This window comes from Musa acuminata, chromosome BXJ1-7 (assembly GCF_036884655.1).
Source record: "Musa acuminata AAA Group cultivar baxijiao chromosome BXJ1-7, Cavendish_Baxijiao_AAA, whole genome shotgun sequence".
NCBI classification, from domain to species: domain Eukaryota; kingdom Viridiplantae; phylum Streptophyta; class Magnoliopsida; order Zingiberales; family Musaceae; genus Musa; species Musa acuminata.
The window spans coordinates 6026138-6051591 of NC_088333.1; the positions used below are offsets into that span (position 1 = coordinate 6026138).

The 25454-nt window shown below is 36.1% G+C and overlaps 3 protein-coding genes across 6 annotated transcripts; 2 read left to right on the forward strand and 1 right to left on the reverse strand.

Moving 5' to 3' along the window:
* Positions 1–661: 661 nt before the first annotated feature.
* LOC135678452 (nuclear transcription factor Y subunit A-7-like) lies at positions 662–8910 on the forward strand. 3 transcript variants are annotated; one of them, XM_065191296.1, is made up of 6 exons: positions 662–952; positions 1371–1727; positions 3565–3680; positions 3800–3868; positions 7514–7654; positions 8049–8910. In XM_065191296.1, the coding sequence occupies exons 2-6, from the start codon at positions 1511–1513 to the stop codon at positions 8451–8453; spliced, it is 948 nt and encodes a 315-aa protein (XP_065047368.1). In that variant the 5' UTR covers positions 662–952; positions 1371–1510; the 3' UTR covers positions 8454–8910. The 3 variants fall into 3 exon arrangements, with proteins under 3 accessions (XP_065047368.1, XP_065047369.1, XP_065047367.1); XM_065191297.1 differs by having other exon boundaries at positions 662–908; positions 1357–1727; XM_065191295.1 differs by having other exon boundaries at positions 662–908.
* A 1434-nt stretch (positions 8911–10344) lies between these two features.
* LOC135678453 (GTPase LSG1-2-like) lies at positions 10345–18780 on the forward strand. The gene is made up of 7 exons (XM_065191298.1): positions 10345–10682; positions 10876–10983; positions 11089–11175; positions 13091–13184; positions 16339–16395; positions 17267–17346; positions 17443–18780. The coding sequence occupies exons 1-7, from the start codon at positions 10453–10455 to the stop codon at positions 18614–18616; spliced, it is 1830 nt and encodes a 609-aa protein (XP_065047370.1). The 5' UTR covers positions 10345–10452; the 3' UTR covers positions 18617–18780.
* Positions 18781–20125: 1345 nt separating this feature from the next.
* LOC135678454 (glycolate oxidase 5) lies at positions 20126–25451 on the reverse strand. 2 transcript variants are annotated; one of them, XM_065191300.1, is made up of 12 exons: positions 25296–25451; positions 24971–25147; positions 24102–24226; positions 23831–23877; positions 22714–22791; positions 22461–22585; positions 21626–21692; positions 21485–21547; positions 21209–21278; positions 21014–21114; positions 20785–20889; positions 20126–20631 (listed from the first exon to the last, which is right to left on the reverse strand). In XM_065191300.1, exons 2-12 carry the CDS (start codon positions 25105–25107, stop codon positions 20446–20448), a joined length of 1104 nt encoding a protein of 367 aa, XP_065047372.1. In that variant the 5' UTR covers positions 25108–25147; positions 25296–25451; the 3' UTR covers positions 20126–20445. The 2 variants fall into 2 exon arrangements, with proteins under 2 accessions (XP_065047372.1, XP_065047371.1); XM_065191299.1 differs by having other exon boundaries at positions 21485–21692.
* Between the last annotated feature and the right edge of the window lie 3 nt (positions 25452–25454).

Genomic DNA, 25454 nt, shown 5'->3' on the forward strand with positions numbered 1-25454 from the left:
CAACTATGTAAGGATAAATACAACAAAAATAAGATAAAATTTTTCATAAATTAACATGAATATAAAAAATCTTTCATACACCCTCTCTCACCAATTTTAAAGAACTATTTATCATATATATATATATATATATACATATATAGATAAAGATAATCCTAAAAATAATCAAAATACTTATCCTTGACATCCAATTGATCAGTGCATTATTGTATAAAGTGATAGGTCTAAGATTAAAGTCCACTTGCAAGTATTATTTATGTCATTTAATATAATAAAAAAAATATTTTATTTTTTCTAAAAAATAAAAAATATTTTTCTAAGCAAAGTCTTTTTGATCTCTATCAAGGTTCCCATAGGTGAAATTATTATTATTATTATTAGGAGAAAAACGTGAAAAATGTATGTCAATCCCAAATTATAGGGATTACTATTGCTCAAATTCTAAGAGCATTTTGGAGCATCACACTTTGGGAGTGTGGGGGAGGGGGGAGACGGTTACCTTACCATATGAGGTTGGTGGACGGTTGTGGGACTGACTTGTTTGGGCCTTTATTGACTCCACCAACTGGTGATGGAATCCCCACCGGTGGTCTAATGATCCCGCAAAGAGAAGAGGAGAGAGAGAGGTGGATAATTAAACAAGTATTGGTGAGAAGTGAGGGAGGAGATGGTCCATCCCCACTATGCATCCTTAAGAATCCCGATGGCCATTGGCCATGAAACCCACTCCCCATTGGCTCCTCTCCCCTGCCTCCGGCTCTGCCTGTTACACACATACCCACGAGTCTCCCCCCCCCTCCCTCTCTCTCTCTCTCTGGTTCTCTTGTCTTCTACTTCCGCCATGGTCTCTTTGCCTCATGCATCCTTTTGGGCCAGGGGATTTCTGCTGCTGCTCCTCTCATGACGCGGTGAGAGTGCTTTTCCTTGCTGGATTTGCGAACCCCTTGTCTTGGTACGCTGGTTTTCTTGTTTAGCTTGGGTTTGGTAAAACTTAAAAGATCCTTCTTTGGTTGTCTTTGATTTGGTATTTTGGAGCTTTCAGCTGCTTTGTGATGAGCTCTATTTGGAAAGATTGCATTTTGAGAGTTGTCAATGTTAAGTTTTGGTGTTTCGATCTCGCCAATGGCAATACACCAAAACAGAGACCTCCATCCTTTTTGTTTCCCTTTTAACTTGGTTAATTTTGCGTGCCTAGGGTTCTTGTTCTACACATTTGAAGGAGGTTTCCAACCCCTTCTTTGTTAATTTTGGGGATATTGGTTAAGCCGTGTGGTGCATCAATTTTTTGAAGGGTTTGCTTTTGTGCTTGCCTATTAGCTTCCGTTTTCTTGAACTTGATGGAACCCAGAAACAAAGATTTTGTGTGGCAGGTTTTATAAAGGTGAAGTATGACCATTACAGCTGATAGGCAGTTGGGCATTCAATATCTTTGATCTCGAACTTCCTTGGAAAGGAAGAGCTAGGTTTGGGACCTTGAATTCTGATTAATCAGGTTTTGGTTGTGACCACAATGCAAACAACTATATGCTTCACGAACCATGGAGGAGTTGGCCAGTTTTCGGTTCCTCAGCCACCCCAGGCTACGCCACTTCCTTGGTGGATCGGATCCCAATCGCTCTTTGAGGGCCACTCCAATGGTGAGGACCAGCTACCAGCTGCATCCCGACAACTGCATCATGCAGTAGTCCCAAGGGTTGGACCAGGGCCAGCAGTCACAGAGGAAAAGGGTACTGTTACTACAAGTTCTCAGTGATTTTTTTTTTGTTACTTCTAGCTAAGCTTCTGCAGTACCATGCCTGGTATTAGGCCCTTTCCCCTCCACTAGACATCTTGTTGTTAAACAATATTTTTTTATATGTTCTATGTTCATGAAATAAAACAAGTCACATCTTTGTTACTCGGATGCATGATCATTTATTGAGTAGCATCTCTAGATGTCATGTTTTTTATTTGGTATTGTCATTCTGCTGATGAATAGAAAGGATAGAGTGGAGCAGGAAATGAATTGTTTAGATTCATATTTAAAGTAAGACAGGCATTTGCCATTAAGTTTACATGAAAGCGGAGTATGGAAAAGATTATTTCCTTTTTATTACCATGATTAAGGTACACTTATTGCATGATTTGACAAAGCCAGTTTTCTTACTACTATATCTTCTGGATTCCATATTAAGGATGATGTGGATCTTGTCACTGAATTGATTAAGTTCTTCAAATCTTTCTGTATCTTTTTAATCTTTGTTATCCTGGTCCTGTGCTGTGGTGATCCTAGTCAGTGTATACGTATTGATTCCGTGCATGAATGCTATTGCCTTTCCATATTGCAAGTATGCTTTTATATCATATTATGCATTTAGAATCTTCCAGAACTTGTATGGAGCTCAATGGTGTGATAGTACAAATTTCAATTAAACAACTTTCTCGATATTCTTATAAAGGAGTTGCATAGGTTGGATAACCTGTTCCATGAGTTAGTTTGCTTTTTCTTGCTAAAAAATTATAGAATCAAGAGAAATGTTGTCATTAATATGAAAATTTCCTATTTCAAACATTGCCATCGGAGAAGTTCTTTTAATCATGTCCTTCTTGTTAGTCCAAAGTGTTCCAAAACTTTGTTATTGATTATGAAGCTAAATCTAACAATGTGAGTTGGCTTTTGGTGACTAATCTTGAAAATTGATCTTCTACGAGTGTTCCTTTGATTTTCAAGTTAAGCTTAGGTATAGTAAACAACTCTAGGGATGATAATGAGCCTTGATACCCTTTTTTCTGCATGTTTTCACTCGCCTCTCACTTGCTTTCTCATCTTTTCTCTCCTCCCACTTTCTCCTGCACTTTCTCCTATTGTTCTGGGTGTTCTTTCTTTTACCTCCTTAACATTTTAAAAATGTTTTCTCCAAGACATTTCTGCATCTGAACCAAAGGCAACTGTTACAGAAACTTTATAACCTTCCCTAGTTGCCAAATGGTCTCATCATCATGAACATCGCTTGAGTTTGAAGCTACACCATCATCGTTTAATCACTCATCCAATCTAATGGGTATCTCCAAACTTGAATTTGAACGAATCAGGGTGCCCTAAACCTAACATGATGTGATGAAAATTGTAAAACCCACCTTGACCAAATGCATGATATATTAGATATTATGCAGGTTAAGTAGCTTAAGATTTGAATTTCTGTCCATAGGATCTGGGTAACAGCACTACTTCTATGGCTTCACATAGGCTGAGTAACAATTTCTTGAAGTGAAAAATTAACAATAAACAATGAAAAATGAAGACATTAGCATGCACAGTAGGCAGTCACTAATATCAGAAAGGTAAAAGACATAAGCATAATGATGTCATGAAGAAAATGTTGAAGCTAAGTAGTTTGTAGCTATTTCTAGTCACTGCAGTAGAAACTTGAAATGTAGATTTCTTTGTTTGTATTATGCATTTCTCAAGAAGATGAACTTATACTATAACTTTCTTACTAATTGTAATCTCCTTCTGAGCTATTTTTTCTGTTCTACTAATGGCTCTTTGAAAATACAAATTTTGACCTTAATTTTTTCTTTCAGACCACAATGTCTCAATAAAAGAACAAAAATCTCAACAACAGTCTGCAGTCATCTCTCTTATGCCATCATTTCCTGAACATTCAGGTCATGTTGAACTTGAACTTGGTCATTCCATGGTAGGTCTTTGCCTTTCCCATTATGTGTGCACTTGATTATAAATAATTTTGGACTTCATTTGCAAGTGCTACTCTGCATAGTGGGCCTTGCTTTGTAATATTTGTAAATATCGTTGCAGGTTTATCCTAATTACTCCTATGGTGACCAATGCTATGGCCTATATGCAACTTATGGACCTCAATCAATGGTTTGTAAATTTTATTTCGTTATTCAGTATTTTCTTGTATAGCTAGTGTTCTATTATAGCCATATTGTAAATGATCTGAGTATACTCGTGATATTGTCATATTGAACAGCACAGGTAAGGATTGTCACATGGTCATAACTCATGTTGGGCTTATATAAATTCTAGTTATGATCGTTTCTCAGTTATTATTATGTTCCCATTTAAAAAAGCATTTATCAGGAAATTTCATTTGTTTATTATCCTTAACCTTCATCCCCTTTTGCATTTTTATTATTGGATGGGGATCGGAACCAAGGATTCAAGATCCCTCGAGGTGCCTAACACAAGTATGCATGGGAACACTGAAATAGAACATAAAGCAGTATAACAGAGTTCCAAAAAGTTATATATTATGTTATGAGAAATCCCAGAGATCATGATTTAAAGAAAATAATGGAGATGTAGTAACCATTAATTTCTAATACATGATACCTTTCTTCAACTATCCACTGAATGAAGAGATGCTACGGCATAAAGGAAATCAGGAGCCTTAGAACTGCAATCTTTTTCTTTTTGATTTTAAACCAGATGCTAAATGACTCAAGGTCCATGATAGCACTTAGTGGGTTGCTTGATTTATTGACATCAGTGAGGCTTCATCCATCCATCTATTCTTGTCTTCAATGATCAATCATAGAGGTTGAGTTTTCAAGGGAATAAGATGGAGAGGTTGTGATACCTTTTCTATTTTTTTTATTTTCCCATAATATCAAGGCACCTGCAAGATATGGTTAGCGGGATTGGCTAATGCCAATCACTGCTGATCCCAGTCAAGATGTTAATTCTAATTCTAAATTGTAGGATCAATTGCAAATTTCATGATTCAGATCTATGTGCCTACACATTTCTTGGCCAAAAGTAATATACAGGGTCAAACTTGATGGCTTTTAACTATAAAGGTAATTAATAATTTGCAAATTTTAATTGACCCAGCAGGTTAAATTCTGTGTTTCTCTTTCAATAGGTACATCTCAGTGATGTTAAAATTTTGATACTATGAAAAAATCTAAGAAGGTGAAAAGGACAAACTAAAAGATGAATAATGAGAGACTAGCGAAACCCATTGCGTTAAAATGCTGCTGCGATTGATTGAACTCCAGTGAGAAATGCAATAGAGTAGAAATTCTCATAAGCTTTAGTTTTTTGCTTAAAGTATCCTAAAGATGTGTGCAGAATATATTATCGTAGCTTTTGGGGTATCAATGCATGCCTTTGAAATTCAAAATGTTTGTTGCAGTGGTGGGTATGGAGAGAGTATCTTTTATAGGGAAAAAACATCAAATCTCTTTCATGAAGATAAATTTTTTTATTGCAATCATGATTAATAATATGCATTTATTTCATGCCTGATAAAGGGAATGTCAACTTTCAGCTTAAAATATATCTACATTAATGTTCCATCCAATAATTAACAAAATTTCACAAGTGCAAATCCCTAGCTTGTGACATATTTGTGCAAGAGAGATGCTTGTCCTAAAATTAAAAATTCTTTTCTATGAAACATGGATATAGATTTAGGACATAGGCAAAACGAAGGGCACCAATGTGGAAGATACAGGACATAGGATGTGTCGAATCTGTGCAAGAGAGATGCTTGCCCTGGAATCGTTGAAATTTAGCTTTCACATTTGGCAGGTCCAAAAAATTTATAAAGCTGAGAGCACTCATGTAAAGAATAGATAATGAAGAGGATGGATGATAGACGTTAGAAGAGAAGAAACTTTATTCACTATTTCTACATTGGTATATCTCTTGTTTTGCTCCTGCAGGCTACATTCTGATATATACAAAAGGTATCAGGTTGCACTAATTCTAAACGTAGTGAGATTCAAGCCAATGACAACAGTCCAAACCGACTCAAACTACTGTGTGCAATCTATTAGAAAAGACTGCACTAATCTATCCTATAAAACTTAAATTCTAACCAGAGACTAATTTAATATTTAAATATTCTCCCTTATGATATTTTGAAAAAAAATAATGTGAAAAACTAAAAGATCTAAATCTCATTTCTTTTGTTGCTGTTACGACATGCAATAATTTGCTTAATTTTGAACCGTACCATCTGAAGTAAAAATTTATGTATATGATCTATCTTGCATGTCTCAATCAATTGCAAACTCTTGATTCGTCTCAATCCAAACTCATCATAAGAAATTCACCAGGTTATTCATTATGTTTTATAAATTGCATGTCTTCAATAGTTGCACCTGTTATATCATTATGAGCACTACCTTTGTCTAAATCTTAAACATTCAATAGCTTATCTCACTTTGTAGTGTTTGCTTATAAGGAGGTTAAAAAACTTATAAGCTTCTAGTAAAAATAAACTTGTATGGTCCAATAAAATCTATTTTGCCAACTACGTGATTTTTAATTCTGTTTTCTTTCAAATAGGCTTCTTTGTTCAATAGAGCTTCTTCAATTGTGATCCCATTGCAATACAAATCTTGTTTGTTGATCACTTTGCTTTGGTATATGCTTCTTCGTATCGATCTTTGTTTTCTCTCATTCTTGATTTTGCTATTGATCATGCTCATCTTCTAGTTCATCTAGTGGTGTACGAGTTAATACTCCTCTTTCATAAATATCTTTTAAGATTATTTAGGCTTCTTTTGCAGTCTTCAATTTGAAGGTCCATGAAAGAATATTTACATCTATCATTGTTTGATACATGTCTAATCATTTTTTCTAAAAAATAAAGGACATGTTTAATTTTACCTTCACTTTTCTTTTTTTGGATAAAAAATAATCTATAGTTTCTGTTGTTGATTGTCTGTAGGTCTATTTTTGTCTTTATTGGTATCTCCCTTTCTTAGGTAGTCTTCAAGTCCAAGTCTTCTTTACAGTAGTCAAAATAAATTTATATGCTCTTCACTTGTCACGAAAATCAAAATCATACACTTGTTCTGATACTATGTTCAATTGTAGTTTTGAGATGTGAAAGATCCAAATAGTTCATAAAAAGAGAGAGCACCGACATAGAGAAGTAATAGACTGGAGAGATGATGAAATAGAATAGAAGAGTACACAAGCTTTGTTCACAATTTGTGCACCATCATGTCTCCTATTAAGCTCATGTGGGCTACATTCCAATATATATAGAAAATATCAGCTTGCACTAAGTCTAAACATATATTCAAGCCGATGCCAAAACAGTCTAAACCTACTCGAACTTTTGTGTGCTACCTATAAAATAAGTTTGCTTAATCTTTTCTATAGCACTCAAATGGTAATCTTGTTTGCCTTTTCCAATCCATATGTGATACTTTTAGAGTTTTAATAATTTATTTCACAAAGTGAAGTTTTTTAATGATCTTTTGGAATATGCTTAAATTGAACTTTTCAGGAAAAATATTTAACACTAAACAGGAAAAATAAATGTGTTGCAGTTTTCCTTTGATTTCAATAACACTTTCAGGACTGTTTATAGTTGAATTTGGAGAGGACTCGCTGTTGTTTGATACTCTCATTTATCCAACTGACAGTTAATATTCCTCAATCTTGGTCATGTTAGACATCCGTGGAATATGTTAAGAAGCTGTTATGGATTGGTTTCTGCTGAATGTATGAATACAATATGAATTTTATATCTTTCCTTTGCAGCATGGGAGAATGCTCTTGCCAATGAATATGACAGCCGATGGACCAATTTATGTGAATGCAAAGCAGTTCCATGGTATCCTTCGTCGAAGACAGGCTCGTGCCAAGGCTGAAAGACAGAACAAGTTGAGCAAAGTTAGGAAGGTATATGTCATGCAATATGGATGCTCAATGCTCAGGAAATATTTCTATTTGCTAAACCATGTTTTTCACTGTATTTTCACCATAATATATGGTTCTTTAGGGATGGATTGCTCAACTTGTTGTACCTCTCTTTGCTTCTTTACCTCAGTTTTCTTTTGGTCTACTTTAATATACAAATCTAATCATTAGTAAGTTGTCCAAGATGAATTCAGTACCGTATTCCTCTTGTAAAATTCTACAATTGTCATGCTTGGATGGCTAGTTAACTTAGGCTGAGAAAATCATTATACCTGGCTTAAGATATGTCTGCTTTTCTATTCTTAAATCCAATCGTGTATATCAGTATATGGAGCCATGTCAAACTAAACTGGGTTTCCATTTTCCATTTTTTCAGCCCTATCTACATGAGTCACGTCATCTTCATGCAATGAGACGAGCAAGGGGCAGTGGTGGTCGATTTCTGAACACAAAGAAGGAAAGCAGTGGACAAGTAATGAATTATGGCAGTAAAGTGAAAGATTCAGCACCTCATCATCCTACCGAATCTCCAAGCTCTGATATAATGAAATCTGATAGCGGAAATCTGAATTCATCTAGTGGTGGGTCAAGCGTTTCAGGATCAGAGGCGACAAGCGTGTGCACGCACAAAAATCACAATAACTTCCATGTCATTGAGCATCTTCGCTCGTCTTTCTTTCGCCCTCTCTCAAGTATGATTGATGGAGAGCAAGGAGCGGCCGGTATGTCTAATCAGTGGGTCTCAGCAGCTGATGGCTGCTGTGACCTTCTCAAGGTCTGAGGAAAGAGATACCGGGGAGGGGTGGATGCAAGTTGTGTTCATTTGACTTTACACCCCTCCAAAACTTCACACAGCCAGATGGAAAAGCTGATCACTGCCCATTTGGTTGTTCTCTGAAGGCAAATCATTCTTGGCTTATCTGCATGGCTATCAGTGTCCTTGTTCCACAGTTCCTGGACTGCACCAGTTTCAGGACTGTTAGGATGACCGAAGCTTCATGCACTATGGAAACCATGACAGGGCTCTGTTCCTGTTAGTAGGGCTGCTACATCAGAATAAGGATTTGACTGTTGATTAAGTCCATAGTTTGAGGTATGTTGTTGAAGATAGTATTCATGTATGATGTGTTGCTTGACTGGTGTTTGCAAACTTTTGATGGTTGACATTGTTAAGATTGTCAGTTGTGGTGTGATCTATTTGCAACTTTATATGTATATTTGTTTCATGTTTCTGTTTATGCTTTGCATCAGCTTCATCTCCTGTTTTATGAATGTAATCTCACACTGAAGTGATATTATTTATCCTTTTTTTTTCTATAAACAAAGATGGCTAGATTGCTAAATAAACATAGTTCAATTGGAATGTTGCATTCATACAATTTGTTTCTAAAATCCAACTCTTTATACATTGTCAGGTCTGATATTATAGACCTAATTATATCTGCCGAAGAATTCATATTTAGGTCTGATCATCGAGGAAGAGTTTATACAGAAATATATGGGTGAAAATCTACATAATATATAATTATGCTGCTGTTAAAAGAATATATTTTGTTAGGCATTTTACATTTCAATTATGTGATGAGGTTATAAATTAAAGTAGTTCTGCAGGTAAGGCATTCACCCTCTGTCTCTATAAGAGCATTTGTGTTGTTGTATCTAAGTAATAAAAAACATTTAATATTTTTCACATACTCTTAGTTTTTCTTGATTTAGAGTTCTTTTTGGTATAGTAATCTCTTTAAAAGGAATTTACTTGTACTGATTATTAGTAAATTTACTACTCATATTTGCATAAAATGAATCCAATCAATAAATTATAGTTCATTTTTTACCAATAACAAAAAAAAATATATTTTAAACCATGAGTCAACATATTTTTTCATTTCATTTCAATAATATCTAGTGAGTATTCATTATAAAATTCATGTGCATATCCTTCCAAACTAAATATCATTCTTGATTTAGAGGAATTTTCAGCATGATCCTTATTCTTAGAATTTATATATGAGAAATAATTTAGTTAAAACAGTGATATTGCAAGACTTCAAATACAATGCTGAGCTTATTGTAAGTGATATTACAGATAAGAATAAAAGAAATTAAAGACTATGTGCTTAATTTGTAACTAATATGATATGCATGAAAATAAAGTAATTAAGAGAGAGAGAGAGAGAGATTAATATTATTTTTAAAAAAATTAAAGCACAATTATTATATTAAATGATATACATGATGGTTGACTCAAATTTGAGATAAATCATTTATACAATAATATACTAATTAACCTCTAATGTTTCATTAGAAATAATTATATTGTTAACTTATAATCATTTATGAATATAGAATTAAAAGGATAGTTAAAAAATTTCAGATGGATTTATTTATGCTGTAAGAAGAAGAAAATTGATAAAATAGAACACCCTAATAATTTTTTTTATTGTTAGCAAATATAAGAGAAAGAAATAATGCCAACAGAGTTTTATTAATTACATAGATCAGTGGGTCTTCTGAGCCGAAAAATACTTTCCTTACCCAGTCGCTATTTAGCCAACGTTGTACCTTGCTTTGGCTGTCGTGGCAGCAGTTGGGCTCCACATATTTTATCCATTCCTGAGCCAGGTAGCCGAGGAAGTAATTTGTAAAAAGCAAAAGATAAATTAGATGATGCGCAGCTCTTTCCATTTCGGAGGGTTCGTCGGGAGAAATCCAGAGCTAGGGTTTACTACGCCCCTTCTGAGGCACGCAACGGGCGGCGCGTCGATCGGAGGACGACGACGATGGGAGGGAAGAAGGGAGGATCGGATGGGTTGGGGCGCGCTCTGATCAAGCAGCACAACCAGATGGTGCGGCAGTCCAAGGAGAAGGGCCGTGCCCTCCGCCTCGAGCAGCGGCGCGTGCTCGAGTCCGTCACCGAGGTCAGCGACATCGACTCGATCCTCGAGAAGGCTGCGGAGGCCGATCGCGTCTACTCTTTCGACAATCCCTCACCTCATGTCCTCATCAATCTGTACGTCTTCCTTCTCTCTCTGCCTTCTTAATTGATCAATTAAGAAATCGTTGCTGTTTCTGGGAGATAGAGGAGGTTAGGAATCTTATTTGATTCGTATCGATTGATGCATCTTCTGATATCAATTAGCTCATCCTTGTGATGCTTAATTCTTTTTTTTTTTTTTTTTGTAAATGCTGTGTCCAACGTTTAGGGACAGGGACGCAAGTTCGGACACGGATGGAATGCCAGTAGAGGAGAGGCGCAAGCTGCAGAAACAGGAGGAGGCTCTGCATGCCAGCAGTCTCCGGGTCCCCCGCAGGTACAGTTGTATGACAGTTGATTGCCTATATGTGATGTTTATTTGAGCTATATGCATGCTATTGTCGTTTAGCTACTGATATGCTGTTTCAATGATGGGATGCAGGCCTCCTTGGAATGCTCAGATGTCAGTGGAAGAACTTGATTCCAATGAAAATCAGGCCTTTCTAGAGTGGCGGAGGAATCTTGCAAGGTCAGTAATAATGATTTTAGGATCATGAACATATTATAAATGTATTTAAAAAGTTCATCTATTATGTGATTTTAGAAAAAAAACATCATTTTTTTAACCCATTTCAATATGCTGCTTTTAGTTTATCTTCTGGTGCAATTCTAGTAGGAATTTCATGTAGTTGGTTATACAACTGCCTGCCTATAGGAGTTTGGGGCCATGGCATCTGGTCATTGACCCATTATTGTCCATCTTTGGACTGGCTTCCTTGCAATTGAATGTAGTTGATTCCTCAAACTCAACCCAAAAGACGTGGTTGATTAGAGAATCATGGGAGATCACCGAGGGTCCAAAGGGAATGGAGAACGGGGTGCAAATTATATCTTTTGAAAAGAGCAATCTTTGTTGTTTTGCTTTCTTATATGGGTTTAATCTTCCCTACACAGAGGAACAGAGAGTGGTGTCTTCCATAGTTATTGACCAATTTTTCTTTATTAACACAATTAAGAAATGGTGGCACCTGAAACATGATTGACCACCTCCTTTCTCTTTTGATCCAATCAGGAATCATTTGTTAGGTCTTAACTCTTAACTCAGTTTTTAACTCATCATAAAGCTCAATGCATTACTCCAATATTTGATAATTAATTATATAAGGCCAGTCTGTTCACTTTCAGTTAAAAAATCATGTGCAGCACATGTGATACTTCACTAGTGGGTTTTTGCACTAGATTAATGTCTAATAAGTATAATAAGAAAGGTAGATTGATATCTGATCTACCTTGCAGTTAGTAATTAGCTAAAAGCTTGCATCATGCTGTGTAAATGATTCAGTAACTCTCCTCTAAAGTGATGCCTGGACTTAACTAATAGTTTCCAGAACCTGAGGGGTTAAGAGGGGGACCATAATGATTTCAGCTGAACAAGGGACATAGATTACCAGTGGATTTTAATTTAAATTATGATATATCTGTTGGGTTGTTGTAAATAGTGTTTCTTTAGGTTTTAACAGGACACAAAGGTCTAGTTTACCTCTTTTATGTCATCTTCTGCTTCTTTGAACTGCAGATGTAATTACTGGTTTGATTTCTTCAGGATTATCTTCATCTGGTTTTCAATTATCAGATTCCCAAGTCACATCCAGCATATTTGACATTGGAAATCAGTGTTATATCTTCTTGTTACTATTAGCAACATAATTATGTTTTTATAAGATATAAGTACTAGATAAACAGTGGGCAATGATTTTTGTTATATGCTACTTGATACTATTAGCATCTAATCTATCCACTGGGCATTCTATGTGTCTGTGTAAGTGTGTTGTGAACTAGGTTTAAGGAGGGATGAAAAGATGTGGAGGGCAGAAAGCAACATGCAACAATGGTTTTTCCTAATTGAACTAGCATCTCTAGCCACTCACTTTTCTGTTGGCCCATGCAAGAGCTTTGAAACAAACATATAGAAACTTTGCATGAAAGAGACTCAAGTGACTAGCTTTGAGAGAAGCAGAGATCAAAAGTGCATTGATAAATTTATAAGGATATCATATGTTTAGCCCTTGTCTCTATTTAATTAGGCTTCCACTCCTTTGGGCTATTTATGTTTTTCTTTTTTTTTTTATCAAATAGATTTGATGCTCTTTGGTTAATTTCATTTCACTTCGAAGTAGTGGCTTGTTATCGTCTTTCATGAACTGTTTAGTTTTATTGTTAGTTCATTTTGGCTGCCTGATTGTACCCCATCCTGTAGTTGATTGGGGTTTTGTTTTCCTTCTATTTATTCATGTATGAATGAGTCAGTTGGAGAGTTGTTTTCTTAAGCCACCTCTCTTGTGTCGAACTGCTAAAGTTTGGTTCATTTCTTAGTTACTGACCTTGAGTTATTCTTGCTTTTATCTACTTGCCTTTACAATCTCAAATTTTGCTCATTTTTCTAGACTAGAGGAGAATGACAAACTTGTACTTACTCCTTTCGAGAAAAACCTGGACATCTGGAGACAGCTTTGGAGAGTGCTTGAAAGAAGTGACCTAGTAAAGTTTTCTCACCTAAACTGGGATATGAGAAATTATAGTTGAATTCTTAGTTTCTCTATGTTGCTCAATGTGAATCCTTATTGGAGTTTCTTATTTGTTTGGCAAGTTGTTTCTCTAGTTCAGTTGTTCTGGTTTGCAGGACATATCAACTATGTGATAGTTAAAAAAAAGAAAAATGAAAACTATGTGATAGTAGTTTCATTAGTTAACATAATGATGATTCACTGACTCCTTTCATTTGGGAGGATAACTTATATAGAGCTACTAAGTTTATAACTACTAACCTCTTCTTTCAGATGTTACATTACCTTTATATGTCATTTTAGTTTGATTGTTAGATTGATTTCTTGGTATACATTTCTTTTGGCATCTATTGCAGACAAAATCAAGTAGATTGAGTTGTGCCCAAAGTTTCAACTACTGGTTGAATTTGGTACAAATCTACTGGTAGACCATATAGCTCAGTATCAACTAACTATTTACTTTTAGTTATTATTTTTTAGCGATACCGAATGGTACAGGTTAGTATGTCAGTATCGTACTAATCTGACAAGGTGTTAAAAGTAGCATCTGAGCAAGAATTAAAACCTTGGTTATGCTTATGCTAAGTTTGATCGATCCCATATCAAGTTTATTTTCTCTTTTCTTTTTTCCTATCATCCTGTGTATATATATTTTTGAATGGTTATTATTTCATGTATTGCTTATTGTTTCTTTCTAGAATGAGTTGTGTCTACAATTGACCTTCTAAAATATGTTCTCATTGTTTTGAAGAATTGAATCCGTTTCTTTTGTTGTTAGTTGCCTTCCAATACCCCTGTATAATCTATCATGCAGCTAATTTCCCTTGTCTTTTGTTTTAGGTTTGTGTGTTTTTTACTCACCATGATGTCTTTGAAGTTATATTGGTTTCTTAGTTTTCTTAATCTACCAGTAAGCCTTTTTTGAAGTCAAATCAGCAAGCACTGTGTACTTATTTGACTAGTGTAGTGAGGTGAGTACAAGGACAGAAATAATTGGAGAAGAAAATGCAAATAATAGAAAAGAAAAAGAAATTACTAAAATCACTGAAATCTCAAGCTATACATTGAGCTGTGACCTGATAATTGGAAAAGTCTTCCATGAAAGATTTCTCATTGATGGTCTTAAATTATAGACACTAGTGGATGATCTTGCCATGTTTACATATAAGTAGTGGGTATATGCAAAATACAGCTTTCCTTTTAGACATGTAACCCCTCTCATCCTGCCCCAATAATTTTTTAAGCACTTTTTTGTTACAGCATAACATTAGTGTAGGTATGAGCTTACCAAAACTTAACATGAAGTCTTTGTAAATGTTGAGAATGTTGGTATACCTGTTCTCCAGAAATGAGTTTAAACTTCAGTTTTAAGTGGAAATTCCAAATGATGTGTGCTTGGTGTAGAGTCTTAACCTTAGGCTTTCCAGAAGAAGGTTCTGTTGGGAATTCATGTGGAACTTAGGCTGTTTCTTTCAGCCAGGGGTTGTCTAGATAAGCACATGCTGTGTTAGTTGCAGGTTTGCAAAACATTCTAATATGTTTTACCAGTTGCAAATTGTGCCACATGTGAGGCCTCGTAAACAAACATTGTGCTTGGCATGTATCCAGGTGCTCTTCTGGTTACTCACCACTTTCCAGCAGTGTGGCTGGGTGGCCACACTGGCAGGGATAGACATGGCAATCCCTGATAACTGGATGTTTACTCAAAAAGTTTGCTCAAGACATTCAAGGGATCTTCTTGGTTTAAGAATTCATGCTCTTTGAGCATCTAATATTTTCATATTCTGAGGCTTGAATTTCAATGATAATGACAATGTGCTTCATGCAACAACCACAATTTGCTCTATGCATATTACATATGTATAGCATATAAATGGGAAGAAGGCCTACTTACTTTTTCAATGTTGAAAACTTTTCTCTGAGAAAGTTCAGTGTTGTGTTCTGGTTGTATTTACATTCTTTTGTGCTGTGCATGTTAACTTCAACTGTTAACAGCCGAACTTATTTTTGAAATATTTTAAAAGGTTTTTCATATTATAATGGATGGAGCATTGAAAATATTAGTATAATAAGCTTGACCTGGTTTGGATAATTTCAAGCAATGCAATACATGAAAAAAATAGTTTTCATTTGATCATTGTAAGAGTCATTTTCGTTCTTACCAGTAAATAAATGAACAAATATAATCCTATTCCTCTCAACATTTTAGTTACAACTCCTCTGTCATTTCAATAATTTTATGTCCAGTAATTTAGCTTTTGTTAGCAGACAAAGGATATTCAATATCATTAACAGGAATGTACTCATAGATTTAAGAAATGATCATTATATGCACCCTCAAGTACCACTTCCTTGATATATACAAGTTTTGGAATAAGTTTGCTCATCTTATATATTTGAAAGGTCTTGAGCTATTTTATAATGATTATACTATTTCTTAACAAGTGGCACATATCTTATCCACTGTTCTGTGTTTTATAGAAAGATGATTAATTATTTCATATGTATCTTGTACATATGTGCATGTTATATTATCCCTAACATAGTCCTAAAGCTATGCCACATTTTTATTAGTGAAATTGATTTAGTATCACAATGAGCATGTTGGTATTAAATGTAAAGAGATTGCCCATAGATTGCTAAAATGATCACGTTATAGGTAAAGTATTCTACAACTGATTTCCGACTGTCTAAATAATCCATTTCTATTCTAATGGGAAAAAGATTATCCGCTCTGAAAATGGACCATGTGGAGTAGCTTATGAGATTGGAAGCCAAACTTAGGCTTAGTATGCATGTATCTCTGACATTCCCTTGTGATATATGGATGTAGATGTTTGAAGCTGCTGTATGGTTCGGGTATGAGCAGTGTGGTTGATGTTATGAACTCAGTCACATGAATTACCATTCAGGCAGTAAAATTAAGTGCAACTGAGAAAAGTAAAAGTTTGACCATGTCTTTTAACTCTGTATAGTTATATGTAATCTGAGCTGATTATTTTTAGTAATGCCATAGTGTTTTCTGTTGATATCCTGTTACATTTTTCTGTTAAATTCGTTTACATTATAAATACTTAAGACATTTATATTCAGTTAATATTTGAGGACTAATACCATTAAATTTTTAGCTTGTTATGGTGGTTGATGCTCGGGATCCATTGTTTTACCGTTGTCCAGATCTTGAGGTATGCATTTCGTTCCATTTTTAGTTTATTATGTTTCTATTCTTTTCTTTGTTTTATTATTTGTGAGTAAAAAATTGTGCTTTTGTTTTGTCAAATTCTGCACTACAAGTGCAAGTTACTTTCTCAGTTGAATACCTTTTATAAAATACCCTGGTCATTTACTGATTTTAATAACAAACTAATTGACACAATATAATAGTGTGACTTTAATATTTTATAATATATTTCAAAACCAGATATATCGGGAATATTGATATTATTAGATAATGAGAGAACCTTGGCCTTTCGACCCAGATCCTACATGCATAAAATCTGAGCACTTCATTCGAAATAGGAGGGGCTGCATCAGGATGAAACCACTCAGCTAGTGTTTTTCTTTTAATGAGTCAACAGAAACTTGAGTCCCAGTGGAACTCAAATTCTAAGGCATGCATCATGTGTGTGAAAAGCTAGTTCCCTTTATCGTGGGCCTTACACAGTTTAATTTAAAATGTGCCCGTAGATCCTTTTCTGTGACTGGATATTGAGTTATACTGATTCAAAGATGCACTGGCTCAAGCTCCCATTTTATTTGTTAACTTGCATTGACTCAAGATCCTTTTCTGTGACTGGATATTGAGTTATACTTTGCTGTTCATTAATTATAATATCTCTAGATTGTTTGCCATAATTCACTGGCAAGTGATTGCTTTTTTCTTTATGAGAACTGCTGCTGGCTGTTCACTCTGAAATGGTATATTGTGATATCTTAAAATGTTTGGTTGATCACCAGATACACAAAAATTATTTGTCCGATCCCTAATGTTATCAAATTTAGTCATACTGCAGATTTTAAGTTCATATTAGATATTTATTTCTCGTTATTTACCAGGAATATGCACGGGAAATAGATGAACACAAGAGAACGCTGCTGCTTGTCAATAAAGCAGATCTTTTACCAATTGCCATAAGGTCAGAGGTAGTCTGATTTTGTTATTGCACTGATGATCGTATCAAACTGAAGGGCTTCTTTTTTTATATTTTTTCTTTTCAACTTGAATCCTGCAGATGTAAATGGGCAGAATACTTCAGTCATCATGGTATTCTCTTTGTGTTTTGGTCTGCTAAAGCTGCTACTGCTGCTCTGGAAGGCAAACAGTTGATCAGTCAATTTGAAGAAGAGAAAGTGTCAAAAGAGCTCAGCCAGTCAGACTTGGACACCAAGATATACGGCAGGGATGAGCTCTTGGCTCGTTTGCAGTCAGAAGCAGAGGCTATTGCAGCGTATGGGAGGTTCACAGACAAGGAAAGTCACAGTGGAAAACATTCAGAGACTAGTTCTATAAATCTAACAGCTAAGCAAGTTGTTGTGGGGTTCGTTGGTTATCCAAATGTTGGTAAAAGCTCTACAATAAATGCTTTGGTGGGACAAAAGCGGACTGGGGTTACATCAACCCCTGGTAAGACTAAGCATTTCCAAACACTGATTATCTCTGATGAGCTTGTACTTTGTGACTGCCCTGGTCTAGTGTTCCCTTCCTTTTCCAGCTCAAGATATGAAATGATCGCATCAGGAGTTCTGCCCATTGATCGGATGACCGAACACAGGGAAGCAGTGCAGGTTGTAGCTAACAGGGTTCCCAGAAACGTCCTTGAGAGTGTATACAACATCACCTTGCCAAAGCCAAAGGCCTACGAAGCACAATCTCGACCACCCTTGTCCTCGGAGTTGCTCAGGACGTATTGCTCATCTCGTGGTTATGTTAGCTCAAGTGGGCTGCCAGATGAGACTAGAGCTGCACGTCAGATCTTAAAAGATTATGTGGATGGGAAGCTTCCCCACTTTGAATTGCCACCTGGAGCAGATACTGAAGATGTAGAAGTGAATGCAACAGATGACATGGTAGATCGAAATTCTCTAACAGATAATGAGCCAGATGCTTGCGATTCTGATGAAGCTACTATCTCCGATATCACTGGAGTTGATGCCCGAGAACATGCTCTAAGCAACGCTCTGAATGATCTAGAGTCATTTGATTTGGCCAGTGAACTCTCATCGAATAAAGCAGCTGCAGCAAAGAAGAAAAGCTCAGACTCCACACATAAGCATCATAAGAAGCCCCAGAGGAAGAAAGACCGTTCGTGGAGGGTGGGAAATGATGATGGTGATGGAATGCCCGTTGTAAGAGTGTTTCAAAAGCCTGCTGTTAATTTGGCTAACATAGGAGCCTCCAATAGATAGACTTTATGTTTCTTTACAATGTTTGGCAAAACATATCATAAAAATTGCTTGATAATGCCAATATATCTTGAGCACTTGTAAATTGTCATTAGCCGATGTTACTATTTTTGGATGTTGTAATGTGATTTTGATATTGGGATAAATTTCGCCCTGTAACTTTTTTACGTGGAGGTTTTTTTGGGCAAAAAGACTGGTTATGATCTTGATGTACTGTTCCTATAATTGTTGCATTATTGAGTGATTTCACTCCACAAGGTAAGAAATTGGTTTTATATGCTATGACCTTAACAATGCATGGTCCATCAATGATTATTTAGGAAAAGAAATGATGTAGCTTAAGATACTTATTTTGAATTAAAGGTTCTTATAATCTAATGTAATCTTTTATTTTATACGCTCTAAACAATTTCAAATCATAAATGTCCATAGAATACTCGATAGAGATTAAATATTTTTTTCCTTAAACTTTTTAGATAATTGAAAATAATAAATTAGCATTTATCTTTGTTAGTTCGAGCATGAATTATTTACATGTTCGATAATTGGCTTGGTAAACTATTCGATTTAAATTTCTTCTTGCAAATATTGAGTTTCGTAAAACTATTGAGTTTTTTCATTCAATTTCGAAACTAATCCATTTTATATTTTACATGTCTTTTGACGGGATTACACTTTGATTGAGTATTTACGAATGAGTATTACGAGGAAACCTTATGACTTAAGTCATTCCAACTAAATTCATGTCATTTGGTATTAAAGCCTATAGACTTACGAGGGATCATTCATTTAGAATGAGCCTTGCACCATTTAATCTTTTTAGGATGAACCTTAAAAGGATATCTTCATGAATAAATATAACTCTAACTCTGGCAAGATTTTGATTCCTCCACTCCCCAATCTACATAAGTATACTTATAAGTATACTCAAACATCTGTTTGAGTAAGACTACACAGAACATCTGTTTGAAAAGTAAAATAAGCTCAATACAATAGAATACAGTAAGCTTAAAATTAATTTGAATCCAAGCTATCAAACTCAGTACAAATTGACTTAAAAATGTATCTTCTGCAAGTACACAACTTTCTAATCAGTCAGATTGGCTCTTGTAATTGATGGTCATAACATGATGCTAGTAAAGATATTATTATATCACTGGAGGATTCTATAATATAAGAAATTTTAGTATTTCTTGAAACTGGTCATTAAGATCTTGAGGTAGATACAAATCTTTAAATATTAATTAAAAAAATAAATGTACTCATGATTAAGTTCAATGTAGCATATAAGTGAAAAATAATTTTGATTGTGTGACCAAAATTTTCATAAGGATCCAATATATATTAAAATCTAACATCTTCACCCATGTGTAAGCTCAATCTGAAACTAAACATTGCACAATTGTCATATCATGATAAATATTTTTGGTTTGGTTAACATGAATCCTGAAAGTCTTAAGCTAGCAAAAAGAAAATTCAATCACTATTTAACTCTAACATTAGGGAACCAAATAAAAGAAATGCTACTAAAATGATAATTTCTCCTTCAAGCTGTTCTCAGTTGATATCTGAAAATATGCAGTGTTGAGCAAGTAATATAAGCAAGTATATCCAGCAGATGCAGATTACATAGCCATGATTAATAAACACAGTCCATTATCATGGTAAAAAGCTTTAAATTTCTTAAGCATCTAATGATTCTTGGAACTCATCACAACTTTGCTCCATGGGTAGATAGTGTCTCCTGAGCATGTTCTCCAGATCACTCAAAAGATGCAGAGCTTATAAGTAGTCAGTCCCCTGTTGTCGGAGGAGGAGACACTGGAGATGATCTACAACCTTGGCACAGGACGATTCCTTTCTGCCTCGGTCACGATGTGGCTGCGAGTGATTTCCTTGAGCGAGGTGCAGCCACTCAGTGCCATGGTGAGCTCGAACTCATCGCGAAGCATTTGCAGAACATTTCGGATTCCGGCTTCACCTGCAGCAGCCAAAGAAAACACCACCGGCCTTCCAATCTGCAATCATGGAGCAAAGAAGCAGATTAAGATCGATTCCTTATGATAAGATGCTGATGAAACAGAAGGGATCGAGGAGACTATGGATCTTGCAATTATGTCAACTACGTGATGTCTCAGGAAACATCTTCCGACGAAACCATGTTTACTTACAAAGATTCCGGAGGCTCCCAAAGCTAAGGCCTTGAAGACATCGGTGCCACGGCGAACGCCACCATCGAGGAAGACGGGAAGGCGGCCCTGCGCAGCTTTGACGACCTGGATTTGCCACCATTTCGGTATCAGTAAGCCAAATCTTACGCCCAAGAGTGCTTCTTTGCACCCTCAGCTAAGTGAACATGAGAACAAATTGCTTGAGCCTCGAGCGATGGAAGCGGAATACCTCCTCCAAGGCAGTGATGGTGGCTGGAACGTAGTCCAGCTGACGAGCTCCATGGTTGGAGACGATAATACCAGCTGCACCAGATTGAATGGCCAGCCTTGCTGCATGTTCAAGTATGTGCAAGATAACTCAGAATGGATGCTGACAAGCTCAGCACAGAGAAATACGAGTGCCACCAAGAAACGGAGTGCTTACTGTCCTCCGCAGTGAGGACTCCTTTCACTAGAATTGGCATAGTAGTGATCGTCTGCAACCACTTGACATCCTGCAGTAGGTCAGTTCACTGGAATTAGTAGCAGCAGAAAGGGAGAGATCTCTCTCACCCATTCTCTTATTATTATTTGGTGGAGTTCTGTTTACTCTGGAATATAGGCTTCTTTCTTCAGCATTCCTTGGAATGATCATGAGTTTACAAGCTACAAGTCTCAGAAATCTCATGTGAATCAAGCATCTGTAAGTAAACTAGCATACCTTCCAGCTCAGAGTTCGGTCAATTTGGCCAGCAACGTAAGAGGCCAGTCCAGAGTCATCAGCCTGCATCTCACCAAAGACATTTTGAGCAAGGAACATGGACATGAAATCACTCAGAGAACATGGGCATCTAAGACTCACCTTATCCATCTTCCCCAGGTCCAAGCCCTCGAAGTTCTTGAGCGTCAAAAATGGGGGCAAAGTGAATCTGTAGATGTATCACATCAGAATTATCCTTTTTTGAAATCTCAATGTGAACTGTGAAGTAATGTTTGATATCTATCTGCAATTAGCATCTGAGATTAATACTCATGTAGCGAATCTGCAGATGTATCGCATTAGAATTATCCTTCTTTGAGATCTCAATGTGAACTGTGAAGAAATGCTGTTTGATATCTATCTGCAATTAGCATCTGAGATTAATTCTCGTGTGGTGAATCTGTAGATGCATCACATTACAATTATCCTTCTTTGAGATCTCAATGTGAACTGTGAAGTAATGTTGTTTGATATCTATCTGCAATTAGCATCTGAGATTAATTCTCGTGTGGTGAATCTGTAGATGTATCACATTACAATTATCCTTCTTTGAAATCTCAATGTGAACTGTGAAGTAATGTTGTTTGATATCTATCTGCAATTAGCATCTGAGATTAATACTCATGTAGTGAATCTGTAGGTGTATCGCATTCGAATTATCCTTCTTTGAGATCTCAATGTGAACTGTGAAGTAATGCTGTTTGATATCTATCTGCAATTAGCATCTGAGATTAATACTCATGTAGTGAATCTGTAGATGTATCAGATTAGAATTATCCTTCTTTGAAATCTCAATGTGAAGTGTGAAGCAATGTTGTTTGATATCTATCTGCAATTAGCATCTAAGATTAATACTCATGCGATGATGAGAGTACTAGCCGATGACTACATGGAGAACACGCTATTGCTACCAGGTGGAAATGGCATTGACATTTACCTGTTCTTGATATCAGCTTCTCTCCGACCTAGTCTTGGAGTATCCACAGTGAGGGCTATTGCTTTGAATCCTGCTCTTTCCGCTCGTCTCACGAGCTGCGCAACCACATTCCGGTCTTTGTATACCTGACAAGGAAGAGGGGATGAGAAGAACCTATAGGAGATGAAGAATGGACACAAGCAACAGCACCAAAACAATGGAGGAGATCACTTGCGGGGAGAAGCATCAATAAATAATGGGGAGGATAACTAACATAAAGCTGGAAGAATCGAATTCCTGGTCCGGTTGAGGCCACCTCTTCCACACTGGAAGTAGCCCAGGATGACAGCGTCTGCAATGTACAAACATGAAGAATGGTTACCTTTGTAGGACATTGAACTTGGACAAGAAAGAAAGAAAGAAGACATAGATCCGTGAAGGACACCTCCTCTGAGCATAAAAAAGATTAATAGAATCTGCTCAAACCATTTTAATTATGGAAGAAATATTGTTTGGGGAAGAAGTTAAATGTGTAAGATCAAAATTGTATCAAATGCAGCTTTTCATCAGAGAGACCTGTTTTTCTAATTATTATATTAGATCATGGACTAAAAATGCCACGAGAATGTCATTTACAAAATGCAAAAGCATGATATACAATCAAGAAAGTTTTTATCGACTCAATTATTTTTGGTTCTGCATATAGTTATCAATTGCTCAACCAAATGATGTCTTTTTCTTCCCTCTTTTACATCGATTTGTTGTCAATGTTACAGCTTGTTCTAACAGGATTCTTTCAAGGAGAAAGCCTTTAAAAGGACAGAGTCATGTATCCAAGTTATTTATAGGTGTCTTGTGAGAGAGAAATATTGGGGGAAAAGAATGGTTTACATCAGCAAAACATAGAAAAAAATTCTGATGATTATTAAATTTTCTTGGCTGAAATATGATACCCTGATAAGTAATCAAATTAGTTGCGGCATAATAATTTGTTTCACAATCTGGCTCTGAAAAATTTAGCTTGACTAGCTCAAGAATAGGCCCAGAATCTAATCAAGAGTTGATACAAATACATAATTAGCCACTAAGTTCTGATAACTGAGAAGAAATTCTTTTTTTTTCTCATGTCAATGGCAATCTTCATGGACTGTTCTGTGATGTTCTTGGTTAAAAGTATTAACAGTAGCCAGCATATCATTGATTCCTTCTGATGAAAATATTATTATCAATCAGTATGCCCCATATCTTATATCATAATCACTGAAGCAGCACTGGTTTGCTGAGTATTGAAAGATTTATAGTGTTAACATTCTGTAAGATCATATTTCCTAAAATAAAGTTAATTCCAACTTGTAATGCATTATAGGAATATTAAGACAGCAAGAACAAACCATTATAGTGCCAGCGGCTGATGCTGCTCTTGCAGTAGCATATTCTCCTGGCACAAAATAAGAACATGATACAACATAAGATGCTTTCATTCTTAGAAACAGCAATTCACAATAAGATAACTCATATAGTTGTCATAAGCCAAAAGCGAGAACTAATCTACCGAAAATAAAATTCACTTTCATTAAACATGGTGTAGATTTGCCTACGACTCACAAAAAATCAGTATGAGTTCTTAGAATTTAGTGCTTAGATAACATAAATATTTCATACCTTCAGGATGGGCCATCTTCTGCATGGCAGTGGGAGCAATCATGATTGGCATTGATATCTTGAAACCCAGCACAGTTGTGGTCATGTCAATCCTGGAGACATCAATGAGTATGCGTGGACGAAACCTGTTTTGTGATCAAAATCAGGTATTAAGCATCAGAATACTATGTTCATGAACACTGGGTGGAGTTTTGTATGATATTTAAGGATGCTGAAGAGTAGAACAGATGTAGAGACTGAAATCAGACATATAACTCATCCAGGTTAAGTTAACTTTTGCTTGTATAGCAAAAAGTAAGACAATATTAATCACATCCTCTTAAAAAGCTGAAAGAAAACTTCTCATAAAAAGACGGGAAGGGGGAAAAAAAAGACTAGTTTAAGAAATGTTTTGATGTCAAAATATATAGGATATTAACATGAGTAACTGCTTCAATTTTTCAGAGATTTGTTTCAGATTAACTTCTGACACAGGTAATCTCAAGGGAGCTGAAGTGCAAAATGAACAGCAGAAAGGTAAATCTTCCTTAAAAGCAGAATCCATTTACCCTTAAAGTAGAAAAAACATGAACTCGAGCCCTGTCCTACTTATCATCCAGAAAATACTAGAATATTATATTCAATGAGGAAGATAATTAATGAATGAACAACATGGGTCAATCAAACTTTAAGCAATCAGATAATAATATGCAAGTACAGATGGTTTAGTTGATTCAGATGCTACAAAAAGACAGAATATATAAAAGAGACTTTTAACTTTTTCTCCTGAGAAATAAGAGAGGACACTATAGAACGCAAAAATCTAGCAAAAGAAAGGATGAACACATAAATATCATTAGGAATACAGTAAAACCATGAAAAGTTCTTACAGGATCCTCGAGAAGGCTTCCCTGTTCTCCTTCAAGGTCCACTGGTCCTCCGCACCAGAGGCGTAGTAATCGAACACCATCTTGGGCAACTTCTGCTTGGCGACGGCCTCGTACTCCATCACGTTGGTGATCTCCATGCTTATGGTAGCGTGTCACACCCCCACAACGTCAACCGATCTAGGAAGAGAAACCAAGTGAAACAGCATGTAATTGCTACAACATCAGAAGGAGAAGGCATGCATGGTTGATGGAACAACAAATCAGTGAGCACAAGGTGAGCTGAAACGAAGAGGTCAGAATCCAAAGAGGAAGAGGAGAAGCCAACCTCGGCAGCTGAGAGCAGGGGAAGGAATGGAGGGTGGGGGGATGGAGAAGAGTGATATATGGGTTGGGATGTGAGATGGTGATTCGCAAGGCGGGGTGGAGGGGAGGTGAGGGTCTACTTGAAGACAAAGAGCGGGCATGGGAAATACGTCAGCAGTGG